The sequence below is a fragment of the Lipotes vexillifer genome, unplaced genomic scaffold (genome assembly GCF_000442215.2).
Source record: "Lipotes vexillifer unplaced genomic scaffold, Lipotes_vexillifer_v1.1 scaffold213, whole genome shotgun sequence".
NCBI lineage: Eukaryota > Metazoa > Chordata > Mammalia > Artiodactyla > Lipotidae > Lipotes > Lipotes vexillifer.
In genome coordinates this window covers 5,774,288-5,799,845 of record NW_006780610.1, presented here as the reverse complement: position 1 = coordinate 5,799,845, position 25,558 = coordinate 5,774,288, and the positions used below count along the sequence as shown (strand labels likewise).

At 39.9% G+C, this 25,558-nt stretch overlaps 1 protein-coding gene and 1 non-coding gene across 2 annotated transcripts in view; both read right to left on the bottom strand.

Annotated features, from left to right (window-relative positions):
- The window catches only part of KIAA0319L (KIAA0319 like), a 107,933-nt gene that overhangs the window by 66,724 nt on the left and 15,651 nt on the right, over positions 1-25,558 (bottom strand). Inside the window, exon 2 of the mRNA XM_007453841.1 lies at positions 4,466-4,980. Within this exon, the coding sequence (XP_007453903.1) occupies positions 4,466-4,980 (515 nt within the window). The remainder of the gene's footprint in view (positions 1-4,465; positions 4,981-25,558) is intronic.
- On the bottom strand, positions 6,451-6,523 carry TRNAG-CCC (transfer RNA glycine (anticodon CCC)). The gene has a single exon. It is a non-coding gene; the product is annotated as a tRNA-Gly (tRNA).

Genomic DNA, 25,558 nt, shown 5'->3' with positions numbered 1-25,558 from the left:
GTAATTCACAGGATTTGTTGCACAGATTAAAAGGGTTGATTCGTGTACAGGGTTCGAAATAGTACCTGACATAGTACTAAGTACATAGTACTTACTAATAGTAGTAAGTACTTAGTAAACATTAGCTACTACTGCTGTCATCATTATCATCATCCTTATTAAAGTCTATCTCAATGTCTACATGGATAACTCATTCAACATGTCCTATGAGCTCCCTGTCACCAATAAATTTCTTCTCTGCTCTACCCCAGCAACTCTCTTCCATAGCTTCACCCTAGATCCTCTAATCACCATATCTTCTCCACCTCCAGAATATTAAATTCAAATATCTCACTCTCTGACGACTACCTTCTGTCCTTCCAGCACATTTACCTGTCCCCCTATATCTGCTTCCCATCATCGAAACCTCTGAATGCCAGACTCCTCTACTGAATCTCTTTCAGCCCCTCCTATTTTTGTCTCTCTTCCTTTCTTCTTACATCTCTCTTTCATCCACTCTCTTGACAACAACTTCAGTCTCAACGCCCCAATTTCCTTCTATACAAAATTGGCAAAGTTCTAATCTTGGATGAATCAAACTATCAGGCTCTTCTTGACAGGGTTGCTGAGAGCTACTGAGGAGAATCATACAACTATAATTATAAATTCATGGTCTCCACCTTCAATGACACCCAGCAATCTTTCTATTTCCTTACCTAGTTTACAATCTCCTACCCCTCACAATGGCCATTTCAGGCCTTTACCACTCTCTCCAGACCTCTCATTTTCCTGCCTACTACCCACCTAACCCCACTCCACCTACCTCTGCTTCTACTTTCAATAAATGATCTATCCCACTTCAGAGAAAACAAGAATGAGATTAGAACTACCACAATTTCCTCCTATCAAACCTAAAAGTCCACCTTAGCCGCATCTATATCCACCCACTTCTTCCTTCCTATCACAATGAAGGAGATGTCTCTCCTCCTGCTTAAGGCTAATCTTGTGCTCTGTGCTCTGGATTCTTTTTTGTTTTTTAATAAATTTATTTATTTATTTATTTATTTTTGGCTGCATTGGGTCTTCATTGCTGCGCACAGGCTTTCTGTGTATGTGCATGTGTCAGGCACTGCCTTTTGAAAAATTTTTTATTTTGCAAAGTTGCAAACATAGTACAGAGTTCCTAAATACTCTTCACCTTGTTTCTCCTAAGGTTAACATCTTACATATATATTGAAGCCAGAAAATTAACATTCATATAGTACTGTTAACTAATCATCTTATTTGAATATTGCCTGTTTTCAGTGGAAAAAGTCTTTTTTCTTGTCCATGACTCATCCAGCATCCAATACTGCATTTAGTTGTATCTCCTTTGTTCCCTCCAGTCGATGACAGTTCTGTCTTTCTTTTTCATGATCTTGACATATTTGAAGACTACTAGTTTTGTAGAAGGTCCTTCCATTTGGGTTTTTTTTTTAACATCTTTATTGGAGTATAATTACTTTACAATGGTGTGTTAGTTTCTGTTTTATAACAAAGTAACTCAGCTATACACATACGTATATCCCCATATCTCCTCCCTCTTGTGTCTCCCTCCCACCCTCCCTATCCTACCCCTCTAGGTGGTCACAAAGCACAGTGCTGATATCCCCGTGCTATGTGGCTGCTTCCCACTATCCATTTTACATTTGGTAGTATATATAAGTCCATGCCACTCTCTCACTTCGTCTCACCTTACCCTTCCCCCTCCCTGTGTCCTCAAGTTCATTCTCTACGTCTGAGTCTTTTTTTTTTTTTTTTTTTTTGCAGTACGTGGGCCTCTCACTGTTGTGGCCTCTCCCGTTGCGGAGCACAGGCTCCGGACGCACAGGCTCAGTGGCCATGGCTCACGGGCCCAGCCGTTCCGTGGCACGTGGGATCTTCCCAGACCAGGGCACGAACCCGTGTCCTCTGCATCGGCAGGCAGACTCTCAACCACTGCGCCACCAGGGAAGCCCCACGTCTGAGTCTTTATTCCTGTTGCACATGGGCTTTTTCTCTAGTTGCGGTGAGAGGGGGCTACTCTTCGTTGTGGTGCGGGGGCTTCTCCTTGTGGTGGCTTCTCTTGTTGCAGAGCACGGGCTCGAGGCACGCCAGCTTCAGTAGTTGTGGCTCGCGGGCTCTAGAGCACAGGCTCAGTAATTGTGGCACTCGGGATTAGCTACTCCACGGCACGTGGGATCTCCTGGACCAGGGATCGAACCCGTGTCCCCTGCATTGGCAGGCGGATTCTCAACCACTGCGCCACCAGGGAAGCCCTGTGCTCTGGATTCTAACCCACCTGCCTTATAAGGCATGGTTCTCAAAGTGTGGTTCCCAGACTAGCAGCATCAGCACTCTAGGAACCTGTTACAAATGCAAATTTCAGGTCCCACTCTAAACCTACTGAATCAGAAACTTTGGAGCTTGGGCCCAGCAATCTGTTTTGAACGAGGCCTCCAAGTGATTCTGACACTTGTTAAAGTTTGAGAACCTCAGCTCTGAGGGAGTATTTATCATTTATCCCCTTTCCCGTATCTTCAACTGCCTTCTTTAGTGAAGATGGTTCCCTTGCCTGAAGAGCCTCCTACGTGATTGCTCCACGTACATTCTTGCACTTCTCCAGTCTACTCACCACACAAAACATATCTGATCATTTCATTCCCTGCTTAAGATAAACTAATACTCAAGGTTCTGTACACCTCTGAAGCCTGTTCTTTCTCCACTAGCTCTCCTGCTCTGTCTGCCAAGCAAGACCAGTCTCTCCCAACTTCCTGATCTTCCAATTTTCTAGGGCACCTAACAAACTTTGAAATTGTTATTCCTTCTGCCTGAATTACTCCTTGCCTGTTTCTTTTCCGAATTCCTACTTCTATTTTAAGTCTCAGCTTAAGCTTTCCTTCCTTAGGGTGGCCTAACTTTACCCCTCAGTCTCAATTAGGTCTCTGTTAGATGCTCTTATAGCACTCCACTTACCCTCTCATAATGTGCATCAAGCTTATAATTATTTCATTATCATAAATGGCATGTCTATTTTCCTTGTCAGAGTGTAAGCTCCATTAGCGCAGGAATCATGATCTTATTTGCTATAATATTCCTAGTGCCTTGCTTTTAGTACAGGACCTTGCAGATAGTAAATGTGTAACCAAGCCTTTGCATACACCGGATCTCCCTCCAGAATGTTTTTTATTACCTTTAAACCCCTAGTGAAATCCTACGCATGCTTCAAGAAATAAGTTAAGTATCTCAGTGAAGTCTTCCCTGTACATACACATCACCTGCCTGCTCAGGAGGATCTCTTCTTCTTTTGTGCTCCTACTGTTCCTAAATCAACTAATGCAATAATTATACACTATCATAAATACCCATCTTCATGCCTGAGTCTCCACTAGACTGTAAACTCCCTGAGGGCACAGATCATGTCTTCTTTACCTTTATCTCTCTAGCGCTTCGAAAAGTACCTGACATTTATAATAAATGTCCATAAATGTTTATGGGCATGTTGAACCTAACACTGTATCTCTAATATTGCACTGAAACGTTTTTTCTTAATATTAAATCTGGGTTCCAATTCTAACTTTGTTATTCATTAGCTGTATGATCAAATTGTTTAACCTCTTTGGGCCTCAGTTTCCTCACTAGTAAAACAGGACTAATAATACATACTTGGAAATACTGCTATGAGAATTAAACAAAATGACATACTATAATGATTAGCACACACAGTGCCTAGCATGTAGTAGCCTCCCTAGTATGGCTTCAACTTGACAGAGACAACTAGGACAAAACAAATACAAAAATAAGTCACAGCAATCAAGGGAGAATGAGCACAGAGTGAGTCATTCCTTTTAATCATTCGCCCAGGAAGCCCAACAATGAAGAAACATAATAAGCAGAATAAACTCTACCGGTGGTATCTCCCTTGGCATACAAAGCTTGGTAAGAATTCACCTGAGACCTCTTGGCTAATGGCCACATCCAGCTCCCCAGCCCGGCAGGTCAGGTCTTAATCTGCAATACCAGGCATGGTTACTTCAGAGTGGAACAGAAAAAGGAATGTGTTTACAGGAGGGAGATGGGGGAGGAGGAGGAGAACTTGACTGCAACCACATCAATCAAAGTGTTCTGCAATCTGGCAGAAAACACTGCAGAATTGTTGGTGGAGACTAACACCCGCACAACTGCCCTTACCTGTAGCCAAGAACCAGCTTAGACTAGATAATGAGCAGCTTTCTGCTTTTACCAAAACAATGGCCAGACTTGCACGGAAAGAAAGTCTCTAAGGTCAAATTACCTTGAACATCTGGGCAGCAGCACCTACTAAGATGACACCAAGCAGCTTTATACATACACTCCTCAGCCTATGAGCACCGCCCACAAGCACCAGCTTCATTTCATAGCTCATGTATGCGCCAAATGTAAAAGCAGATTAAACAGTTTCTTTGCTCCTTATTCGTAATATGCTTACCTCTGCAGAGCTAGCGGTATTCAGATCACCTCGCTCATTCATTATAGAAGGCTGTGTCACTGTAGCTGCTTCTTCACTGGGACTCTCTCTCTTCCGAAGCTTCCTGATGAAGCTCTGCTGGTCACTGGAAGATAAAGTAGGTCTGAGCGGAGTTCTGGGTGGGCTCTGCCTCCTCCAAGATGCCCTGCTCCAACCTAGCCCCAGAATATGTGGTACATCATCTTCAGGTAGAAAGTCCAAGTCATCTGCAATTTGGAATTTTTTTAAAAACACCAGCATAGAATTGGAAGAGTCTGTCCTAAAAGCCTGGCAGCTCTGGGGCCTGCTGCAGTCTGCCTGAATGCACATCCCTTCTAACCACCAAAAGGCATGACAGGCAGAGTCCTGGCAGCAGGCAGCCCAACATGTCTGGAGAGAGGGGGTTCCTTCAAGAAGCCAGAGGTGATTTTCTCCCCCAGATCTCAGGTCAACTCCAAATTGTGTCTTCGCCTGCTGGCACCTGCTCTCCTTGGCATCTAAAAACAAAGAATGAAAACATTTAAAAATGAAATAAAAACAGAGACTACAGCTCTAAAGAGTCCTGAATACTAACATTTGAGGCTGTTTTGAAGATTGGTTTTTAAGAGGGTGGGAAAGCTGTCTAGTAAGTGGAATAAAAGACACAAAAGAGAGAGTTTTTTGGCTCAGGATATTTTAGCTTGTAGAAGAATTGCTCCACATTCATCACTGGCTCCCCTCCTCAATGAGTCCCTTGCATGCAGACCTTTTAAACAGAACTCCAGTTCATGAGACAGAAAAAACAAAACAAAAGAGCTCTTCTGATGGAAGTGTACTGAAGGATGTGGGCAGAGTCCCACCACTTGACCTCACATTCACCTCCAAGGCATTTCTCAGGGACAGTGTGAAGATTATGGGACCAGAAGAGCAGCCAGCTGCAGAAGATGGAGTACTCTGCCCACTGAACTGGCAGCAATACAAATTGAGTACTCTTGATCTATTGCAGGATTCAGGTTCATCCATTCTCTAATCAATGGTTTACCAAAGTCAGGTGGTTTTGCATATCACAGCATCAACCAGAGCAGTAGTCAGTCAAGCTTACCAAAAATTTTTAATCATGAGAGGTATTCTGCTAGAATGAACTTGTAAGTTCTAAGCCGTGTCATAATAAGAAATATTGGAGGCTAACACAACATTGTAAAGCAACCATGCTCCAATAAAAATTAATTAAAAAAAAAAGAAAAAGAAATAAAGGAATAGAAGTACAACAATGACCTACTGTGGTTAACCTAGATAACATGGTCCAAAATTCCAGCTAACGCTGCTTACAGATAAACTTTTGAGCCATTGAATCTTTTCAGGCATGGTATTGATTTTCCTGAAATATCACCTCATTTCTGTTTTCTTAGATGAAATAAAGTCAAAGCATGTTCTGAATTAAAGTTTTTATACAGAGTTCATTTTTTTTTTTTTTTTTTTTTTTTTTTTAGATTCCACATATAAGCTATATGGTATTTGTCTTTCTCTGTCTTACTTCACTTAGTATGATAATCTCTAGGTCCATCGATGTTGCTGCAAATGGCATTATTTTATTCTTTTTTATGGCCAAATAGTATTCCATTGTATAAATATACCGCATATTATTTATCCATTCATCTGCCGCGTCTCCTGCATCGGCAGGCGGACTCTCAAGCACTGCGCCACCAGGGAAGCCCCAGAGTTCATTTTAAGGTCTTAGTTATATAGGTGTCTGTAACCAACTACGGTCAGGGTTATACAAAGCCAGAACCAGGATGAGGCAAGAGAGATGCCTCAGGCACACTCTTAGAGTGCTCACTCTTAGACTCATGAAGTACTCACTCTTAGAGTCATGTAAGTGCCGGGCTGGCCTGCCCCCACCATTTTTTTTTTTTTAATATTTATTTATTTGGTTGCGTTGGGTCTTAGTTGCAGCATGCAAACTCTTAGCTGCTGCATGTGGGATCTAGTTCCCTGACTAGGGATCGAACCCCGGCCCCCTGCATTGGGAGTGCAGAGTCTTAGCCACTGGACCACCAGGGAAGTCCCAGCTTACCCCCATCTTGAGAGTGAGTGTTTCCTGAAATTTCATACCCTAGGTACCTCTTTCTTCACCCTAGCCCTAGCCCTGGGCTTATAACATAAAATTTTATTGTAGAATTACATATAGAAAATATGTAGTAGAATCAAACTATTGAATAGATGGATAGTCATGTCTGCATGTACACATAACTGAAAAAGGGCTATGACTGACTAAAGCAACAACTGGATAATCTGCCAAAGCCATCGTGACTCCCAGGAAACAATTACTAAATGTGGACACCAGTCAACTGAGAGATAAGAGAAAAACAGGCAGCCTTCTGGATTATGGAGTCAAGCACTATGGAAGCCAATCTGCCACTGTTCTTTCTTTCTTTCTTTTTTAAAATTTATTTATTATTTATTTATTTATTTTTGGCTGCATTGGGTCTTCATTGCTGCACGCAGGATTTCTCTAGTTGCGGCGAGCAGGGGCTACTCTTTGTTGCAGTGTGTGTGCTTCTCATTGCGGTGGCTCCTCTTGTTGCAGAGCAAGGGCTCTAGGCACGCGGGCTTCAGTAGTTGGGGCATGTGGGCTCAGTAGCTGTGCTCGCAGGCTCTAGAGCACAGGCTCAGTAGTTGTGGCGCACAGGCTCAGCTGCTCCGTGGTATGTGGGATCTTCCCAGACCAGGGATTAAACCCGTGTCCCCTGCATTGGCAGGCGGATTCTTAACCACTGTGCCACCAGGGAAGTCCCTGCCATTGCTCTTTAAACAAAAAGAGAGAAACATGGGCACCAACCTAACATCAGACAAGACAATTTAGAGGCCAGAAAAAAACAGAACTTACTTAAGAAAAGATGAATAAATAGAAACTATGAAAAAAATGAAGTTACCAAGAGCTATGGAAATGCTCCTCATTTCCTCATCCACCTTCCTAAACAATAACCAATTGTATGAATCTTGGTAACAGCTGAGTGTACAGAGTTTGTTGAAATCAGTAAATTGTTATATCAGTAACTACTTTCAGTTACCTTTATATCAACTTTCCATCATTCTTCTCAGAAAAAGTCTCTCATATTTAATATAGTGAAAAGGCCCACAAAGATGAAAATAGCTTGCAGTTTTCTATAAGCCATTATTTTATTTAATTTTTTTTAATGTACTGTAACCTCCACTTCTGCCCTTGAGGGAGAAATTGCCATAGGACTTGCTTTCCTACCATGAGAAACTAGAAAACTAGACAAAATATATGAAACAATTGTTTTTGAACACTGAACAACATGTGGTCTGGGGCTGTGATCCCAGAGAGAAAGGAAATAAACAAGGGTGAGCCCTAGGACCACCCTGGCTTTCCGTTTACAGGATAGGCATGCTGCAGACTATGTAACAGGAAGAACCCAAGCAGAGTAGAGTAGTCTTGCTGAGTTGAGGAAACAGAGTTCAGGGTGACTATGATAGCTAGACACTACCGGAAAGGAGGAAGCTACACAGAGAAAGACCTCCAGACAGCTGGACAGTGGTTCCCTTGGTATAATACTAATTTTTACACCAAGTGTAGGTTAAAACTGCATGAAAGTTTAGAAAGTATTTTGAACTAAATGAAACTGAAAATAGAACATATTAAAATTAGTGGGATGCAGTTAAAGCAACGTTTAGAGGGACATTTATAGCTTTAAATGCTTATTTTGGAAAAGAAGAAAAGTCTAAAATCAATGATCTAGAAAGACACATAGGGAGAATGCCATGTGATGACAGAAGCAGAGATTGAAATGATACAGCTGCATGGCAAGGAAAGTCAAGGACTGACAGTGACCACCAGAAGCTAGGAAGAGTCAAAGAAGGATTCTACTCAGTCTCAGAAGGAACCAACCCTGCCAAAACCTTGATTTTGGACTTCTAGCATCCAGAACTATTGGCCTAAGCAGTGTTCTCTGCCCTTGCGTGGAAGAATACTTCGGAAGACAGATGGCTCCAAGACTACCAAGAGCCTGGATCTAGGGATCCTTGACATTTGGGGATGAGGCTATGGCCTCTACCCAGATTGAATGAAGATACCTGGATTCCATTCAATGGACATGTACAGAGATATGATGTTGGAAATCTATAGGAATCTGTTGTTATGGGGCTTTTCTCTCTTTCAAACCAAAATTAATAGCCCAACTGGAGCAAGGGGCAGAGCCCTGGATGGAAGTGTGAGAAGTTCCACCGGTACCTGTGCAGTCCAGGTGTACTGGTTTGAAACAATGATGTCAGCCCTAAAGCAAAATACTTCTGAACCGTTTGCTCTGAAAGGGCAAACAAAAAGTGTCATAATTGATATAGGTCTGAAGTGGGAGGACAGAAGCTCCACAGAGAAGTAGTACTATAATGTAAGAAAGTCTTCAAATTCCTCCTTTATTAGACACCAGAGATATCATACTGGTAAGAAATACCATAAACATAAACAATGTTTGACAGCCATTATGAGCAGCTCATTTCTTTTCATCATCATAAAATTCACATAAGAAAACAACTTTATAGATGTACTGAATGTGGGAAATTCTTCAAGAAGCACTCAACAATTATTAATCATTAGAGAATTCATTCTAGAGAAAAACCCTATAAATGCAATGCATGTGGAAAAGCTTTCAGAAATAACTCTATCCTTTTAGGTCATCAGAGAATTCAGACCAGTCAGAAACCCTTACAAATGTAAAGACTGTGAGAAAGTCTTTGCTCAGAAGGTAGCCCTTACTCATCATGAGAGAATATATAGTGGAGAAAGGCCTTTTATATGTAATGAATGTGGGAAAGCTTTCAGGGATAACGCAACTGTGTTGGAACATAAGAAAATCCATACTGATGAGAAACCATACTGGTATGATGAATGCAGAAAAGCCTTTAGGAAGAGCTCAACTCTTATTAATCATCAAAGATACAGTATACAGGAGAGAAACCCTATAGCTGTAGTAAATGTGGAAAATCTTTCAGGTATACATCCTTTGCTGGACATCAGAAGACGCATAGTGGAAATAAACCCTACTGATGTAATGACTGTGGGAAAGCCCATATGAAGAACTAGCTCAATTTTTATTGGACATCAGAGAAGCCATACCAGAGAAAAGTCTTATAAACAAAATTAATATGGGAAGACTTTTCCCCAAAGTTCAGCCCTTAAACAACATAAGATAATTCATAGCAAAGAAAGAGCCATGAAATGTAGTTATTGTGGTAAATCACATAGAAGTAGTTTACTCCTTCTGAGCATCAAAGAGAAGACATTCAACAAATTATACATCTAACAAAAATATTCTGTGTACCTCTATCCTGGAGAACTTCCCACTTGTGAGGACTTCATTATAGTATAGTTTGTACTGTAAAATATTTGAAGAACCTAAATGTCTATCAATATAGAAATAGTTACTACAGAATACTATACAGCAAGTGAAAAGAATTAGGTAGAGTTCTATATACAGCCAAAGAAATATCCCCATGATACCTTGTTAAGTTAAAAAAGAAAGTTGCAGAAAATTTATATATTATGGTCTTACTTATATTCTTTAAAATGAAGCTTTTTTGTTTGTAGATATATGCATTCAAAAAGATCTGGAAAAATAAAGGCCAAACTTTAACAGGAAAAAAAACAATGATCTTATGCTTTCATCATAAAAGACAGAAAAAAAAAAGAGTAAATTATATCCAAGATAAGCAGAGAAAGGAAAAGATAAAGATAAGAGTAACCACTGAAACAGAAAACAAACAAAAAACAACAGAGAAAAATCAATGAAACCAAAATCTGGTTGTTTGAAAGGTCAATAAAACTGATAAAGCTCCTGTCAGACTGATGACAGAAAAAAAGAGTAAAGTTACAAATTGACAATATCAGGAATGAAAGAGGGGTTATCATTACTGATTCGTTAAACCAGGGGAGCCAACTATGGCCCAAGGGCCAACTCCAGCTGCTGTCTATTACTGTAAATAAAGTTTCACTGGAACATAGTCATATTCATTTATTTATGTATTACCTGTGGCTGCTTCTGTTCTAATGGCAGAGTTAAGTAGCTGCAATAGAGTTACCTTAAGACCAGTAAAGCCTAAAATATTTACTATCTGGCCCTTTAAGAAAGTTTGCCAACCCCTGGTGTAAGAGAATATACTTTTGCTTGACTTACTATTTACTATTGAGTAGAGCCTAAATTTAGATGTTAACTTATAGAAGAGATAAGTTCCAAATGACTTTGATTTTTATAGAGATGCAAATTATTTCTGTCTGGTGTGAAAGATAACCTCAAAGCTTTAACTAATAAGGCGCCCTTACTTCCCATCTAGCTATTATCCTTATCTCCTTACTCATTCATCCATTCAAAAAAGTTTTTTTTTAGCTTTTTTTTGGCCACACTGAGCAGCATGTGGGATCTTAGTTCCCTGACTAGGGATTGAACCCGAGCCCCCTCCAGTGGAAGTGCGGAGCCTTAACCACTGGACCGCCAGGGAAATCCCCAACAAATATTATTGAGCATCTGTTTCATGCTAGGTATCTCTCTGATGGAGTTTACAATTTAGATGGGGGAGACAGTGATTAAATAGACATAATAAACATAGAACTGCAAACTAATGGAGTGCTATGAAGGAAAGAAATTCAGTCTTTACAGAATAAAGGTAGCTAACTTTGGAACTTATTTATGAGATACATTATCATATATGTGACATGATATCAAAGATAGTTACTGTACATTGTTTGATAAAAAATATTGGAAATAACTTAGACATCCCTCGACAGAGAACTGGTTAAACAAACTAAGGAAGATTTACGCAGTTGCTGGGATGAATAAGGCCACTCTCTATACTCCTGATATGAAATGATGTCCAGGAAACATTAAAACATTATGTGGAAAAAGAAAGGTGCATAGCAGTGTGTACAGTATGCTACAATTTGTGTGTGGGGAAAAAAGAATACAATTGTGTGTTTGTGTGTGTGTGTGTGTGTGTGTATGCATAGACTATTTTTGGAAGAATATTCAAGAAACTGGCATGGTTGCCTTTAGGAGGGGAAACTAGGTAGATGAGAGACATGTTTGTTCACTAAATACCCTTTTATACCTTTTGAATCTGTACAATGTATATGTATTATATCTGGAAAAATAAATTTTAAAAATATTAAAATTTTCAATGGTTTCACTCCCTTGAATGAATCAAAATCCTTAACATAACCTAAAAAGATCTTGTATGATCTGGACCCTGCCTACCTTTCTAGCCCCACCTTGTATCATGCTCTCCCTCCTTCATCATGTTCCACCAACAGACTTCATTCATTCTTCAAATGGACCACGCTCCCTCTCCTAACTGGGCTTTGTACATGCTGCCCCCGCTATTTGGAATTTTCTTGTCTCCTTTCTTTAACCAGTTAACTCCTCATAGGAGGTTGCAGTTCAACCATCATTTCCTCAGAGAAGCCTCCATGCTAAGACAGGTCTCTCTAGTACACCCTTTGGGTCCTGTTACCTCTCTCCTTCAAAGTAATCATAGCACTTATAAAGTTACATGTATTTGTGTGATCATCTGTTCAATGTCCTTCCCCCACAGCTTCACTGTAAGCTCCAGGATGACAGGACCACATCTGGCTTTTTCCCCCCCCTCACCACTGTATCTCCAATTCTAGCATAGGACTCAGCACATTACATTGTAGGTGATCAAAAACCCTTTTTGAATGAATGCACAAATAAATGCATGTATGCATGAAGGAAGTATTGAAAGAATGAACAAAGGAACTGTCAGATGGCCAGGTATTGAGAGGGTCACACTGAAGACATCCAGGCTGATGGCAGGATTTATTTTTTATTATTATTATTTTTTGGCTGATTGGGTCTTTGTTGCTGCATGCAGGCTTTCTCTAGTTGCAGCGAGCAGGGGCTACTCTTCATTGCGGTGGCTTCTCTTGTTGCGGAGCATGGGGTCTAGGCGTGCAGGCTTCAGTAGTTGTGGCTTGCAGGCTCAGTAGTTGTGGCACACGGGCTTAGTTGTTCTGTGGCATGTGGGATCTTCCTGGACCAGGGCTCGAACCCATGTCCCCTGGATTAGCAGGCAGATTCTTAACCACTGCGCCACCAGGGAAGCCCTGATGGCAGAACTTTGAAAAGAGACGAGGCCCATATGCCACAATAAATGAGAGAGGGTGAATGACAGTTGGTAGATGAGTAATGATTAGGGGTAAGAAGTGTTATAAACCTCAAAAAGAAGTTTTTACATGAAAGTGGAGGAGTAATGTTCAAGAAATAACAGTGAGGAGTCAGCTCCACCTCCAAACTCAGAGGTAAATGGGATATGGGAGAATGAGCAACCACTGCCTGCAGGCTAGAGAGAAATATGTATTTCCCCAAGAGAAAGCCAGGTCTCAGAACATTCTATCTATCCAATGTCCTGACTGACGAGTTAGAGTATAGAGAGGGTTTAGTAACTCAGTGGATTCTTGTCACAGTTAAAAAGTTAGGAAGGGAGGGGTGCTAAGTGCCAGTGAGTTGAAAAGCACAAATTTATATGGGAACGTCAAATCAGACTCACACAAATCGTAATGGTTAAGGCATTTCACAGCAAGAAAAAAAGAAGATGGAAAAATATGATGAGGAACTGATGACAGGATGGCTACCTATCCATCCTTGGTATAAAATGGTGAAAGCTTTCAGGCAAGTTATGGAGGATGTCTTACCAATGGAATGTGGGGGAGAGGGGAACATATTTAGACTCCAGGGAAATGGTCAAGGGGATTTATGGAGATTACAAGGTCGAAGAGAAGGTAGCAAAAAATTCTAATTCCCTAGTTGTTACTAGCAGCTCTGGTTAAATTAAGATCTTGAAAGAGGAGGAGATAAAAGCAGGTGGGGAGGACTACTTTTGCTTCCACGGCTCCGCAAAGAATGTCGCATAAGCTATACAACTATCTGGTAGTATAAAAGAGAAATGTTTCATAACCCAAACATTCTCCCTGCTTTGTGAGGTGACCTGGAAGCCTCAGTTACAGATCTCATCCACTACTCTGGGCTGGAGAAAACATGTTCAATGAGGGAAGGAACAACCTGCGCGTTCATACAGGACGTCCCAGACTCTCACTACTTCACTTATACCTCTTGATTTCCATATTCTTAAAAGTATTACTGGGCTTCCCTGGTGGCGCAGTGGTTAAGGATCTGCCTGCAAATGCAGAGGACACGGGTTTGAGCCCTGGCCCGGGAAGATCCCACATGCCGCGGAGCAGCTGGGCCCTTGCACCACAACTACTGAAGCCCGCGCGCCTAGAGCCCGTGCTCCGCAACAGGAGAGGACACCGTAATGAGAAGCCTGCACACTGTAACGAAGAGTAGCCCCCGCTCGCCACAACTAGAGAAAGCCCGCACGTAGTAACGATGACCCAAAACAGCCAAAAATAAAGATTAAAAAAAAAGTATTAGTAAAGCTTAGTAATGGGTAAGATCTCTGATTCTTGTGAGTCTTATCTGACAATTTGATCCTTTGTATTAGCTCAAAGGAATAGAGCCTGGGAGAGAACAGATGATCAGAAGCACTTATATCTTCAACAGTGACCAGGAATAACTGATGAGGAACTGATGACAGGTAATGTCTGGGGGAGGTTAGCTGGCTTCAGTGTTGCTAAAAAAATTAATCCCAATAGTTCCCAATAAGGGGAGGAGGTACTCTGATCTGTTAGTTCGTATGTTCAGTTAGTGGGAATTTGAGGGGTTTTTTAAAATTAAATGTTATTTAATGTTGCTCCATTATGTGTTCAATAACAAAAATGTGGGAGAGGGAGCAGTTCTTTTTCATCTATTCAGTGGATCATAATTCTTCCTCTTAGATTAAAAGACAAGGGTTCTAGTTTCAGCTCTAGATCTATCATTCACTAGTAATTTAACCTCTGAAAAGTAATTTATTAACCTCTCTGAGATTCAGTTTTCATCACTGTTACTCTTGAGAAAAAGAATGCATCAGAGGAGGAAGCAGGGAAGCAGTGGAAGAGTCAATATTGGATTCTACAAGTAACTTGGATAAAAGGTAAGATGAAAATAAGCTCCAGTTTTAGATCAGTTCCTCTCCTGCCCACACGGCCATAGCCTGGCTCTGCTCCCAGGGCCTAAACAAAAGTAATACTAAATCCTTATACCAAAAAGGGCTTACAGTTGGTAGAATCTTAGACTTTTCCTTTAGGAAAGTCTAGAACTCACTGTTAGTAGGAGCACACAGAAAGCTTACCCAGGGTGAAAACAGGAAGGCAGAGCCAATCCCTTTCTTTCTAAAGTCTTGACAAAGCAGAGAATACAGGTCTCTCATATGAATTACCTGGAGGACCCCCAAAACAGGAGGCTCTGGAACTAACAATGCTTACTTAACATTACCACCTCTCAAAAGACAGAATTCTAATAATCTGGCACAAAATCTAGACCAGGTTTCATAATCCCAAGCAGCAGAGTAGAAAAGCCTATAGAATATAAGAATTACTGCCAGAAGGAAATTCATCAAATACTTTTAGAAAGCTGTGAACAACTCTGGAAATATTTAGACAGTGCTGTGGCCTCCAGCATTCTTAAATCTCAGGTAACAAGCTTGACTTCTCCAGCTAACTTGGAAACTGTGCTGGCTGGCAACCAAGAAGGAAGTAGAGACAGAATGCCTGCTATCTTAGGAACTATATGGTTAAGGTCATTTGGGAATTCATACTTTAACCAAATTCATCAAATGGTATCCCAATGAGAAGTCTGAGATGGTGGGAACGGGAGTAGAGAGAATGCCCCACTGGTATTATTTGAAAAAAAAAAAGCAGCTGATAAATATCCTGGGAACTAGGGATGGGGGGTGCAGGGGGAACCAAGTTTCTGTGGAAAACTATACACGGTTAGGATATTTTATAGGCAAAATTTGCACGTACTTTTTTCTTAGGGGGGTGAATTGCATCTTTATTTTCAATTAAGGTATGAAAGCACTTCCACTGATTATGAATATAGGCAATAAATCACAGTAGTATCAGATGTGTGACTTTGTCACCAAGGGAAACCACAGATGTTCTCGTGTTCCAATTGTCACATCTCAAAATATTTCATTTCAAAATTACATTAAAATTACAGTAGTTATCAGACCTAAAGCTACATCTTTTTTGTTATTACTAGAGCACACATATTACTGTATCACAAATTAGGCCTTTGAATATTATGCTAACTGTATATGACAAATTGGTTTATTTTCTATTTTCATTAACTCTTTTTCTTTTATTGGAGTATAATTGCTTTACAATGTTGTGTTAGTTTCTGTACAATGAAGTGAATCAGCTATATGTATACATATATCCCCTCCCTCTTGAACCTCCCTCCCACCCAGCCCCCATTCCACCTATCCAGGTCATCACAGAGCACCGAGTTGAGCTCCCTGTGCTATACAGCAGGTTCCCACTAGCCACCTATTTTACACATGGTAGTGTATATATGTCAGTCTTTATCTCCCAATTCGTCTACCCCCTCACCCCCCTGGTGTCCACATGTCCGTCCTCTATGTCTGCATCTCTATTCCTGCCCTGGAAATAGGTTCATCTGTACTATTTTTCTTTTTTAAAATTTCTCTACCTATCTATTTATTTATGGCCGCGTTAGGTCTTTGTTGCTGCATGTGGGCTTTCTCTAGTTGCAGTGAGCAGGGGCTACTCTTCGTTGTGGTACATGGTCTTCTCACTATGGTGGCTTCTTCCACTGTGGAGCACAGGCTCCAGGAGTGCAGGCTTCCATAGTTGTGGTATGCAGGCTCAGTAGTTGTGGCTCGTGGGCTCTAGAGCGCAGTCTCAGTAGTTGTGGCACATGGGCTTAGTTGCTCTGCAGCATGTGGGATCTTCCTGGATCAGGGATCGAACCCATGTCCCCTGCATGGGCAGGCAGATTCTTAACCACTGCACCACCAGGGAAGTCCTGTACTATCTTCCTAGATTTCACATATATGCATTAATATACAATATTTGTTTTTCTCTTTCTGACTTACTTCACTCTGTATGACAGACTCTAGGTCCATCCACATCTCTACGAATAACCTAATTTCACTCCTTTTTATGGTTAATATTCCACTGCATATATGTACCACATCTTCTTTATCCATTCATCTGTCATTGGACATTTAGGTTGTTTCCATGTCTTGGCTATTGTAAATAGTGCTGCAGTGAACACAGGGGGTACATGTGTCATTTTGAATTATGGTTTTTCTCAGGGTATATGCCTAGTAGTGGGGTTACTGGGTCATGTGGTAGATCTATTTTTAGTTTTTTAAGGAACCTCCATACTGTTCTCCATAGTGGCTGTATCAATTTACATTCCTACCAACTGTGCAAGAGGGTTCCCTTTTCTCCACACCCTCTCCAGCATCTACTGTTTGTAGATTTTTTGATGGTGGCCATTCTGACTGGTGTGAGGTGATACCTCATTGTAGTCTTGATTTGCATTTCTCTAATAATTAGTGATGTTGAGCATCTTTTCATGTTTCCCTTGGCCATCTGTATGTCTTCTTTGCTGAAATGTCTATTTAGGTCTTCTACCCATTTTTTGATTGAGTTGTTTATTTTTTTGACATGGAGTTCCATGAGCTGTTTGTATATTTTGGAGATTAATCCTTTGTCCGTTGCTTCATTTGCAAATATTTTCTCCCATTCGGAGGGTTGTCTTTTTGTCTTGTTTATGGTTTCCTTTGCTGTGCAAAAGCTTTGTTTTTTTGTTTTTTTCGGCAGGTTCCCTCTATGCCCACTTTCTGGAGAGTTTTTACCATACTTGGGTATTGAATTTTGTCAAAAGCTTTTTCTGCATCTATTGAGATGATCACATGGTTTTTATTCTTCAATTTGTTAATATGGTGTATCACATTGATTGATTTGCGTATATTGAAGAATCCTTGCATCCTTGGGATAAATCCCACTGATCATGGTATATGATTCTTTTAATGTGTTGTTGGATTCTGTTTGTTAGTATTTTGTTGAGGATTTTTGAATCTATATTCATCAGTGATATTGGTTTGTAATTTTCTTTTTTTGTAGTATCTTTGTCTGGTTTTGGTATCCGAGTGATGGTGGCCTCACAGAATGAGTTTGGGAGTGTTCCTTCCTCTGCAATTTTTTGGAAGAGTTTGAGAAGGATGGGTGTTAGCTCTTCTCTAAATGTTTGATAGAATTCACCTGTGAAGCCATCTGGTCCTGGACTTTTGTTTGTTGGAAGATTTTTAATCACAGTTTCAATTTCATTACTTGTGATTGGTCTGTTCATATTTTCTATTTCTTCCTGGTTCAGTCTTGGAAGGTTATACCTTTCTAAGAATTTGTCCATTTCTTCCAGGTTGTCCATTTTATTGGCATAGAGTTGCTTGTAGTAGTCTCTTAGGATGCTTTGTATTTCTGCGGTGTCTGTTGTAACTTCTCCTTTTTCATTTCTAATTTTATTGATTTGAGTCCTCTCCCTCTTTTTCTTGATGAGTCTGGCTAATGGTTTATCAATTTTGTTTATCTTCTCAAAGAACCAGCTTTTAGTTTTATTGATCTTTGCTATTGTTTTCTTTGTTTCTATTTCATTTATTTCTGCTCTGATCTTTATGATTTCTTTCCTTCTGCTAACTTTGGGTTTTGTTTGTTCTTCTTTCTCTAGTTCCTTTAGGTGTAAGGTTAGATTGTTTATTTGAGATTTTTCTTGTTTCTTGAGGTAGGCTTGTATAGCTATAAACTTCCCTCTTAGAACTGCTTTTGCTGCATCCCATAGGTTTTGGATCATCGTGTTTTCATTGTCATTTGTCTCTAGGTATTTTTTGATTTCCTCTTTGATTTCTTCAGTGATCTCTTGGTTATTTAGTAACGTATTGTTTAGCCTCCATGTGTTTGTGTTTTTTACGTTTTTTTCCCTGTAATTCATTTCTAATCTCATAGCGTTGTGGTCAGAAAAGATGCTTGATATGATTTCAATTTTCTTAAATTTACTGAGGCTTGATTTGTGACCCAAGATGTGATCTATCCTGGAGAATGTTCCGTGTGCACTTGAGAAGAAAGTGTAATCTGCTGTTTTTGGATGGAATGTCCTATAAATATCAATTAAATCTATCTGGTCTATTGTGTCATTTAAAGCTTCTGTTTCCTTATTTATTTTCATTTTGGATGATCTGTCCATTGGTGTAAGTGAGGTGTTAAAGTCCCCCACTATTATTGTGTTACTGTCGATTTCCTCTTTTATAGCTGTTAGCAGTTGCCTTATGTATTGAGGTGCTCCTATGTTGGGTGCATATATATTTATAATTGTTATATCTTCTTCTTGGATTGATCCCTTGATCATTATGTAGTGTCCTTCCTTGTCTCTTGTAACATTCTTTATTTTAAAGTCTATTTTATCTGATATGAGTATTGCTACTCCAGCTTTCTTTTGATTTCCATTTGCATGGAATATCTTTTTCCATCCCCTCACTTTCAGTCTGTATGTGTCCCTAGGTCTGAAGTGGGTCTCTTGTAGACAGCATATATATGGGTCTTGTTTTTGTATCCATTCAGCAAGCCTGTGTCTTTTGGTTGGAGCATTTAATCCATTCACGTTTAAGGTAATTATCGATATGTATGTTCCTATGACCATTTTCTTAATTGTTTTAGGGGTTTTTTTTGTAGGTCCTTTTCTTCTCTTGTGTTTCCCACTTAGAGAAGTTCCTTTAGCATTTGTTGTAGAGCTGGTCTGGTGGTGCTGAATTCTCTTAGCTTTTGCTTGTCTGTAAAGCTTTTGATTTCTCCATCGAATCTGAATGAGATCCTTTCTGGGTAATCTTGGTTGTAGGTTCTTCCCTTTCATCACTTTAAGTATATCATGCCACTCCCTTCTGGCTTGTAGAGTTTCTGCTGAGAAATCAGCTGTTAAACTCATGTGAGTTCCCTTGAATGTTGTCATTTTTCCCTTGCTGCTTTCAATAATTTTTGTTTGTCTTTAATTTTTGCCAATTTGATTACCATGTGTCTCGGCGTGTTTCTCCTTGGGTTTATCCTATATGGGACTCGCTGAGCTTCCTGGACTTGGATGGCTATTTCCTTTCCCATGTTAGGGAAGTTTTCAACTGTAACCTCTTTAAATATTTTCTCTGGTCCTTTCTCCCTCTCTTCTCCTTCTGGGACCCCCTATAATGTGAATGCTGTTGCGTTTAATGTTGTCCCTGAGGTCTCTTAGGCTGTCTTCATTTCTTTTCATTCTTTTTTCTTTATTCTGTTCCGCAGCAGTGAATTCCCCCATTCTGTCTTCCAGGTCACTTATCCGTTCTTCTGCCTCAGTTATTCTGCTATTGATTCCTTCTAGTGCAGTTTTCATTTCAGTTGTTGTATTGTTCATCTCTGTTTGTTCTTTAATTCTTCTAGGTCTTTGTTAAACATTTCTTGCATCTTCTTGATCTTTGCCTTCATTCTCTTTCCGAGGTCCTGGATCATATTCACTATCATTATTCTGAATTCTTTTTCTGGAAGGTTGCCTATCTGCACTTCATTTAGTTGTTTTTCTGTTATCTTGTTCCTTCATCTGGTACATAGCCCTCTGCCTTTTCATCTTGTCTATCTTTCTGTGAATGTGGTTTTTGTTCCACAGGCTGCAGGATTCTAGTTCTTCTTGCTTCTGCTGTCTGCCCTTCTGTGGATGAGGCTTATTGTGTGCAAAAGCTTTTAAGTTTCATTAGGTCCCATTTGTTTATTTTTGTTTTTATTTTCATTACTCTAGGAAATGGGTCAAAAAAGATCTTGCTGTGGTTTCTGTCAAATCGTGTTTTTCCTATGTTTTCCTCTAAGAGTTTTATAGCATCCTGTCTTACATTTAGGCCTTTAATCCATTTTGAGTTTATTTCTGTGTATGGTGTTTGGGAGTGTTGTAATTTCATTCTTTTACATGTAGCTGTCCAGTTTTCCCAGCACCACTTACTGAAGAGGCTGTCTTTTCTCCACTGTATATCCTTGCCTCCTTTGTCATAGATTAGGTGACCACAGGTGTGTTGGTTTATCTCTGGGCTTTCTATCCTGTACCATTGATCTATATTTCTGTTTTTGTGCCAGTACCACACTGTCTTGATTACTGTAGCTTTGTAGTACAGTCTGAATTCGGGGAGCCTGATTCCTCCAGCTCCTTTTTTCTTTCTAAAGATTGATTTGGCTATTCGGGGTCTTTTGTGTTTCCATACAAATTGTAAAAATTTTTGTTCTAATTCCGTGAAGAATGCCACTGGTAATTTGATAGCGACTGCACCGAATCTGTAGATTGCTTTGGGTATTACAGTCATTTTCACAGTATTGATTCTTCCAATCCAAGAACATGGTATATCTCTCCATCTGTTTGTGTCATCTTTGATCTCCTTCATCAGTGTTTTATAGTTTTCTGAGTATAGGTCTTTTGCCTCCTTAGGTAGGTTTATTCCTAGGTATTTTAACCTTTTTGTTGTGATGGTAAATGGGATTGTTTCCTTAATTTCTTTTTCTGATCTTCTGCTGTTAGTGTATAGGAATGCAAGAGATTTCTGTGAATTTTGTATCCTGCAACTTTACCAAATTCATTGATGACTAGTTTTCTGGTGGCATCTTTAGGATTTTCTATGTACTATATCATGTCATCCGCAAACAGTGACAGTTTTACTTCTTCTTTTCCAATTTGGATTCCTTTTATTTCTTTTTCTTCTCTGATTGCCATGGCTAGGACTTCCAAAAGTATGTTGAATAAGAGTGGTGAAAGGGGACATCCTTGTCTTGTTCCTGATCTTAGAGGAAATGCTTTCAGTTTTTCACCATTGAGAATGATGTTTGCTGTGGGTTTGTCGTATATGGCCTTTATTATGTTGAGAAAGGTTCCCTCTATTCCCACTTTCTGGAGAATTTTTTCATAAATCGGTGTTGAATTTTGTCGAAAGCTTTTTCTGCATCTACTGAGATGATCATATGGTTTTTATTTTTTAATTTGTTAACATGGTGTATCAAACTGATTGATTTGCGTATATTGAAGAATCCTTGCATTCCTGGGATAAATCCCACTTGATCATGGTGTATGATCCTTTTAATGTGTTGGATTCTGTTTGCTAGCATTTTGTTGAGGATTTTTGCATCTATGTGCATCAGTGATATTGGTCTGTAATTTTCTTTTTTAGTGATATCTTTGTCTGGTTTTGGTATCAGGGTGATGGTGGCCTCGTAGAATGAGTTTGGGCGTGTTCCCCCCTCCACAACATTTTGGAAGAGTTTGAGAAGGATAGGTGTTAGCTCTTCTCTAAATTTTTGATAAAATTCGCCTGTGAAGCCATCTTGCACTTACTTTTAACATTCACTGAAACTAAAATTCTTTTCTTGAAATTTCACAATTTTATAATATGGTCAAGAATCCATTCAAAGCATTCCTTTGGTAATTATACCTGCAATGAACTATTACCAAGAAGCAAGGCAAAAGCTTTAAATTTGGTGCTTCAGGCAGTGACTGAACTATGGCTCCACACCATCTGCCTTCCTGAAGCTATCATCAGAAGTATGCATTCTCTCAGAAGCAGTAGGTCTCAGCCAATATGGATGCCATATGAAAATGAGACCAGCAGGCATATTATCCATCCCAAAACAACTCACAGGAACTGTTCAAAAACAAACCACCTCAGGGGGCAGCCTCCACCTTCCTTTTGACTATCAGTATGTCTGTCACCTGCACACCCACTAATAAACAAATACAAAAATGGTTCCATGTTACTCTCCACACCAGTTCTCTCCTGCAGGGGGTTAGCATATTCAGAAAGCAAGGCAGAGGGGGTAACTAAATCCTTTGAAGGGCACAATCAGGTATGAAGTTTGGAAAAAGCCAGGGTAATGACCATTCCCCTCTTTCTTCCTTTTCAAAACGGCCAATACTTTTTTCCTCGACTGCATACAAGTTAGACTGAAAGGTAGCAGTAGCCTCACAAAGCAGTCCTTAGAAAAGAAAATAATTACTATCGCCTTTGCTGTGTGCCTAGCTTTGTTAAGAGCACAGTTTGTTAAATGTTATGGTTTAGGTGATTTGTTGGAACTAAACTACTGCTAAAGAAGAATCAGTAGTCTTTAAGTCCATATTCTGACTCCTTTCCCGTGACTGCAAAGTTTCCATTTTTCCCAAAGACCATTCTGATCAAAGGCAAAGGCTCCGTGGAACCAGCTGCCCAGCAGGTACCTTTCAGCCGCAATTCACATTAACTCTTGATTGTCTGCTAGGTGGAAAAACAAGCTTCCAAGGACTCGATCACAAAACCTGAGCCTTTTAGCACTTCTCTAGTTAAGAATACTTAGAAGAGTAAGCGCTCATCTATAAGACTGTCAATAAAGAAGCCTCAAAGGTACTGGATTGTGGCAAACTGCTGAGGTGAAAAACAGTACCTTAATGTCTCCTTAGAGGAGGGCAATATTTACAGGCAAAAGAGGGGGGAAATGTTCTTTTAATCTACCTATAACTGTACTATACAGATTAAAGGAACTATGAAAACCACCCTCATTTAATCTTGGTTTAATAAGAAAATACATCCAGCCTCCAAAGTGAGGTTGGAGGTTCATACAGAACCCTCAGAAAATTACATTAAAAACTTTATATCCAGAAGAAAATCCCATACCAAGATTAACACCCTTATTCCATCTCACTCCATATTCTGACCCCCACCCTACAAGTCTGATTAAGACTTTGGCCTCTGAAATAAGACTGCCTGGGTTTTAATATCAATCCAGTCAACTTACTAGCTGTGTCATCTTGGGTCAAATATCTTGGTTTCTTCATGTGTAAAAATAGGAATGATAACAGGGTCATAATAGATGTAAAAGGAGATAAGCTATGCAAAGTACTTAACACAATGCCTGGCATGTCGTTAAAGCTCAGTAATTATCAGCTGCCATTACTTTTTGTTGTCGTTACTGCACTTCATTTCAGCTCAGGCACCACTTCTTCCAGAAAGTCTTCCTTGAAACCTTCACCCAAGATTCCTCTCATCTGCATATCCTACATATACCTCTACCATGGCATTTCTCTCACTGGATCATATTCGTTTGTCTACCTCACACACTCTGCCCTCTTTAAGTTCTAGGGTTGTATCCTGTATCTCTGTATTTGTAGGCCCAGCAAAATGCTGGGCACATAGTAGGCATTCAAAGAATTATGTGTTAATTTTTAAAGTTTAAACATTTAAATTAATTTATGTTTTTTTTTTAACTAACAAAATCTGGCAAAAGATGTCAGTTCTAATATGGAATTACTTAAGTTTTAGTCAGATTCTTAATGTTATTTCATTTCCTTGGCTAAAAGAAGGGAGGGACAGGAGAGAAAAGCAAAGTTCCCAGTTCACTAAGAAATGGGAAAGAGCTTTTTGAATCAAATTGGGGAGAGCACTGAATGGGAGGTATGATGGGAGATGTGCAAAATGAGAAACTAACAAAAAGCCAAATGGATTAAAAAGAGATAAAGGAATCTAACATAACCAGCTAGGAAACAGCCTTTCCTGCCTAAACACTGAACTGAAAAATCTTTTCAAATCACAAAGCAATCTTTCCTCATGAATGGACCAACCAAATTTTAGTTCCCTGAGCTATTTCAGACCACTCCACTTCACTCAAAGGCAAGACAGGCTTTCACCATGGAACTTTCAGAACAAAGCAACAGTGGAGAATAGCTTCCCAGTTCACCCAGGCAAATATTCATCCATCACTGATGACATCTAGATCCATTCAATTTCCCTTCTCCTGAGTAATGAGGAAAAAGTAAAAGAAAAAAACACATCTAAGTTCTGGTCACCTGGATGAAAAGTGTAAACCAGTCTATCACAATTCTAATGCCTTTAATTTCTACCTGATACTTATTAGTAAATCAGAAGTTTGCCTTAATTGGATATGGTTGCTATAAAGTTTCAAAAGACCTATCTGTTAAGGTTTAGTCCAAAGCCATTTTCACAACCAAGTCATAAGTGAGAGTACTAATCGAGACACTGGTATAGCTGAAAATAGCTCTCCTACCATAAAGTCACCTGCTCAGAAATGAGCCAGTCATCAAGGGCTTTATAATATTTAAAAGCAGACTGAAGGCAAATGAGTAAACCATGTACTTTAAAAACAAAACAAAACAAAAAAAACTGTGACTGGGGGTTACAATGCTGCATATAATATTCTCAGAATCTGCTGCTTTGCTTTTTCTCCCACCACTTTATGACTAAAAGACTATGGAGAGTCCTGTCAGCAAGGAGAGCACGCCTCCAAGCCACAGCGTGAAGGAGCCCACACCTCTCTATGAAACACTGTCTTCGTACTTCAAAAAGCACAGGTATCAAAAGATAACAGATAAACTTTGGCCTGTGAATAAAAGTGGTCCTAACAAGAAAGACTTCTTTTTTTCTAAAGAGAAAAGCCCCAGGATATGATGTCATTAATCTAGCAATTCCCTATATAGCCCACTTGTAGATGTTATTATTAAGAACCCGCAGTTGGGGGGCTTCCCTGGTGGTGCAGTGGTTGAGAGTCCGTCTGCCGAGGCAGGGGACACGGGTTCGTGTCCCGGTCCAGGAAGATTCCACATGCCGTGGAGCGGCTGGACCCGTGAGCCATGGCCGCTGAGCCTGCGCGTCCGGAGCCTATGCTCCGCAACTGGAGAGGCCACAGCAGTGAGAGGCTCACATACTGCAAAAAAAAAAAAAAAAGAAGGAAAAAGAAACTGTAAAAAAGTGACACGTCCAAAAATGCTTTAAGGCACTGAAACTGGACTTGGAGGATATATGGAAATTGGAGGTTATGGAAGCAATTCTAGGCTTATCTGAGCGAAGAGATTTAAAACAGAGAAGACACAGGCCTGGACTGAGCAGGCGGTATTGCAATGGAATATATTCAGAAAAATCAAAGGACTAGCTAACACTCCTAGAAAAAGAATCATGGTTTCTAGATAAAACGTGGAAGCAGATGTTATTTTTTAAAACACAGTCTTTTTTTTCTTTCTTTCTTCTTCAGCATCAAGCAGGCAGCGTGAGGAAAGTAAGCAGGATGAAATCCACAGCACCAGATGATGACACGGCAGACCTACTTTCATTTTTTTTTTTTTTTTTTGC